This window comes from Galeopterus variegatus, unplaced genomic scaffold, assembly GCF_000696425.1.
Source record: "Galeopterus variegatus unplaced genomic scaffold, G_variegatus-3.0.2 Scaffold3029, whole genome shotgun sequence".
NCBI classification, from domain to species: Eukaryota; Metazoa; Chordata; class Mammalia; order Dermoptera; family Cynocephalidae; genus Galeopterus; species Galeopterus variegatus.
The window spans coordinates 153,699-157,449 of NW_007729140.1; the positions used below are offsets into that span (position 1 = coordinate 153,699).

The 3,751-nt window shown below is 33.3% G+C and overlaps 1 protein-coding gene across 1 annotated transcript in view; it reads left to right on the forward strand.

The window, feature by feature from the left end:
- COG6 (component of oligomeric golgi complex 6) overlaps positions 1 to 3,751 on the forward strand; it is an 86,491-nt gene that overhangs the window by 2,772 nt on the left and 79,968 nt on the right. The window contains exon 2 of the mRNA XM_008583758.1: positions 770 to 913. Within this exon, the coding sequence (XP_008581980.1) occupies positions 770 to 913 (144 nt within the window). The remainder of the gene's footprint in view (positions 1 to 769; positions 914 to 3,751) is intronic.

A 3,751-nucleotide genomic window follows, 5' to 3' on the forward strand; every position in this document is an offset into this window, starting at 1 on the left:
CACTGGGCTGCTTTCTGCTGCTTTAGGGTCTTTATAATTGCTGTTTCCTCTGCCTGAGGAAGGCTTTGCCCCCATGTCTGGCACATTCCTACCACTCAGGCCTCAGTTCAGAAGTCACCTCAGAGAGGTCTTCCTCTCTAAATTCCTCTGAGTTCTGCTTGCAGTTACTCCATTCCTAGCCTGGAGGCCAACAGTGGTACTTATTTCTTATATAGATCTTTCCACAGATAGTTTATGCATACACAAGTAAATATGCACATACGAGGGTACTTCAAAAAGTTCATGGAAAGATTCATACTATCTTTCAATTCTATTTTTCCATGAACTTTTTGGAGTTCCTCCATATATATATACCTTTTTATTTTTTTAACAGTTGATATTATAACTTTCTGTACCTTGCTATTTCACTTATATCTCAAAGTTCAAATGATGTAAGTACATAAATTATTTCTGCCTTTTTAAAAATGAATACATCATAATTTATTTAATCAGTCTTTTTTTAGATGGACATTTAGGTTATTTCCAGTTTTTGCAATTCCAAACAATTCTACAGTGAATAACCTTGTATATGTATGCCATTATATACAAGTACCCTTATTGTGTTCCAAAAATAAATTTACTGGTTAGTAATTTGAAGGTTATCTAGTATTTTTTGGATTGTTTAGTGGAAACAAATTATTTGAAAGTGATTTTATTACATTTTGGCTTGAGATTAAAAAAACATTTAAAAATCAGTCCCAATAATTTTCTTCTGTTACTGATTGTATAGGAGATGTTGGAAGCTCTCAAGGCACTTTCAACCTTTTTTGTTGAAAATAGTTTGCGTACTCGAAGAAATTTACGTGGAGACATTGAACGCAGAAGTTTAGCCATCAATGAAGAATTCGTAAGCATTTTCAAGGAAGTGAAGGAGGTATGTTAACTCTTTTCATTTAGCATTTATTGAGAACTTTCTATATACCTGGCTCCATGCTAAGTATTTTTTTGAATTAGGTTGATAGTTTTCTATTAATGTATCATGTTCAAATAGAAAACTTAACTACTTACTCCTGCTGCATCTGAGTCTCATTTGGATTAGTTTGATTTCTGAATCTGTGACCTCCATTAGTGCTGGTTCTTAGAAAGTTATAACATTATTTCTAGAAGATTGTCCTAAGAAATTTAGCTTTTTAACTAAAACTTAATATTTCTCTGAATGGTTTTCCAATGTAAATATCCACTCATTGAATAAATCTCCCTTGGATAACCAGTTCTCCATTGGAGATTAATTAGGATTGTTACATTTACTGCATCATAAATTATGAAATTTTCAGGATAATAAAAATTACTTCAATGCGTAAATAATGATTCATCATACTTGAGTGTACAGTCTACTTACTATAGGATAAAAATAAATTTGATTTATTATGTTACTATATTTTATTTATTATATAATATTTTATTATGTTAATGCATAGTAATGTTACATAAAATCACATAGTAATGAACATATATCTATGAGTCATATGGAAGTGTTATACATGGTTTCAATGAGGGCTTAATGAAAAGATTATTTTTAACAATTTGGTAGGATTTTATTGACTGAAGGATAATAATCTGGAAAGTTGAAAGGATAGCTTAGTAGTATTCATAAAATAAAGAGATAGTAGCGGTGAACACATCCAGGTTGTGGTCTCTAAACTCCATTTCCCACTGATGGGAACAATTTTATCAGTATCAGAAAGCAAGGAAGCTGTGTAAGACTATAGGATAAGGGTCAAAAGGACTCGAGCTAAGTTGAAGAGGCTTCCACTGACTAAAGTTAGGATGGTTTGAGCATCAGTAAGAATAACTGCAGTGGTGAACACATCCAGGTTGTGGTCTCTAAACTCCATTTCCCACTGATGGGAACAATCTTATCAGTATCAGAAAGCAAGGAAGCTGTGTAAGACTATAGGATAAGGGTCAAAAGGACTCGAGCTAGGTTGAAGAGGCTTCCACTGACTAAAGTTAGGATGGTTTGAGCATCAGTAAGAATAACTGCAGTGGACTGAAACACATTAAACATAAAGTCCATGGGTTGATAATGATACTGAGAACCAAACAGAATTCTCATTGGTTATCTTTAGTGTATATAAGGGAACTGGCTTATTATTTTATAAACTGCTAAATAAAAGAAAAGGGTTAAGCACTTGTCTTTTATACCAATTCCATACAGTTGTTGAGGGGAGGCTTCTCTTTATAGAAATATTCAAGCTAATAAGTGAAGAAGAAATGATAGATTAGCAGAAGATTTCACAACCACTACTGAATTTATGGATCTAGCTCAGAATTTCTCAGTCTTGGAACTGTTAACATTTTGGGCCAGATAATTGTCCTCTGCAATGTAGGATGTTTAGCAGCATCCAGGCCTCTGCCAACTTGATGTCAGTAGCACCACCTTGTCCCCAGTTGTTCCAACCACCAAGAATGTCTCCAGACATTGCCAAGAAAATGACCAGGATTGAGAACCCCTGATTAATCATTAGTTATGACTAGGTGCTAACCTCAAAAAAGAAACAACCAGATATGTGACTCCTGTTAAAGGTGTACAACATCACCCATGAGAAATTCTTGCCAGAAAATTTAACCAGGATATAGTCAAGTCCAGATCTAACTGCTGCCAGTTTGTAGAAAATACTGGGGATAGAGGGGTATGTTAATACTGTGAAGATGCAGTCAGCAAAATCTGGAATGTCAGAAACGGTACAAACAGATGAACTGATTTCTTCAGCAAATAAATTGTAAGATAAAGGGAGGAGTGAGAATCCTCCCTAGATTAAAAAAAGAAGTAAGAGAAGTATCAACCATTGCTGTTTGTGAATTTTATTGATTCCTGATTTGAACAAATTATAAGAAAAATTGAGGAGGCCGTTAGGGATATTTGAACACTGACTAGATGTTTGATATTAAGAGATTACGGTTAAATGTTTAGATGTGAAAATGGTATTATGTTTTTGCTTTTGTTTAGAGTCCTCTTAGAAGTACATATTGATATGTTTATGAAATGATATGATATCTGGAATTAGTTCAAAATACTTCAGTTACTGGGGAGGGCGAGGGTGGATGGGGAGAGAGGTAGAAGGTGGGTAGACTGAGAGACAGAACAAGAGTGGCCATGAGTTGATAATTGTTGAAGCCAGGTGATGAGTGCATATGTGATCATATTATCTCAACTTTTCTGTGATTTTGAAAATTTTCCATAATGATAAGTTTTTTAAAAGTTTATCATATACCAGTTTTATTTTACAGCTTATAATTATGTTTATTTGGGGTAACAAAGGAAGATAGTTAACTGTAAATTCATGTAAAGACCTTACAAGCAGTGTAGGGAATCTTGAGTTACAATTTAGCAAACCTTTGCATTTAAGTATTATAGTAAGAGGGGTAATTTCTATTACTTTACAACTCAAATCTATTCATTGTATTATGGTAGCTAAAGGAACAGTAGTTTTTCTTGATCTAGCTGGCTGATAATGTCATAGTGCTATTCTGATTAGATTATACAATTATATTTAAGGGAGTAGTGAGATTAGTTTGCTTAGGTGTCTGCTATAGCTGGTATTAATTGGTATTTTGAAATCATGATTTTTTTTACTTCAAAACAGTTTAGGACTTAGTTTAATAATTTGACTTATGTCCTATTTATAGTAAAATATAGAGAGTAACATTTGAAAATATCTGGTGCTGTGATTTTTATAATTCAAAGTACTTTGTAGAGAGAAAGGAAAAA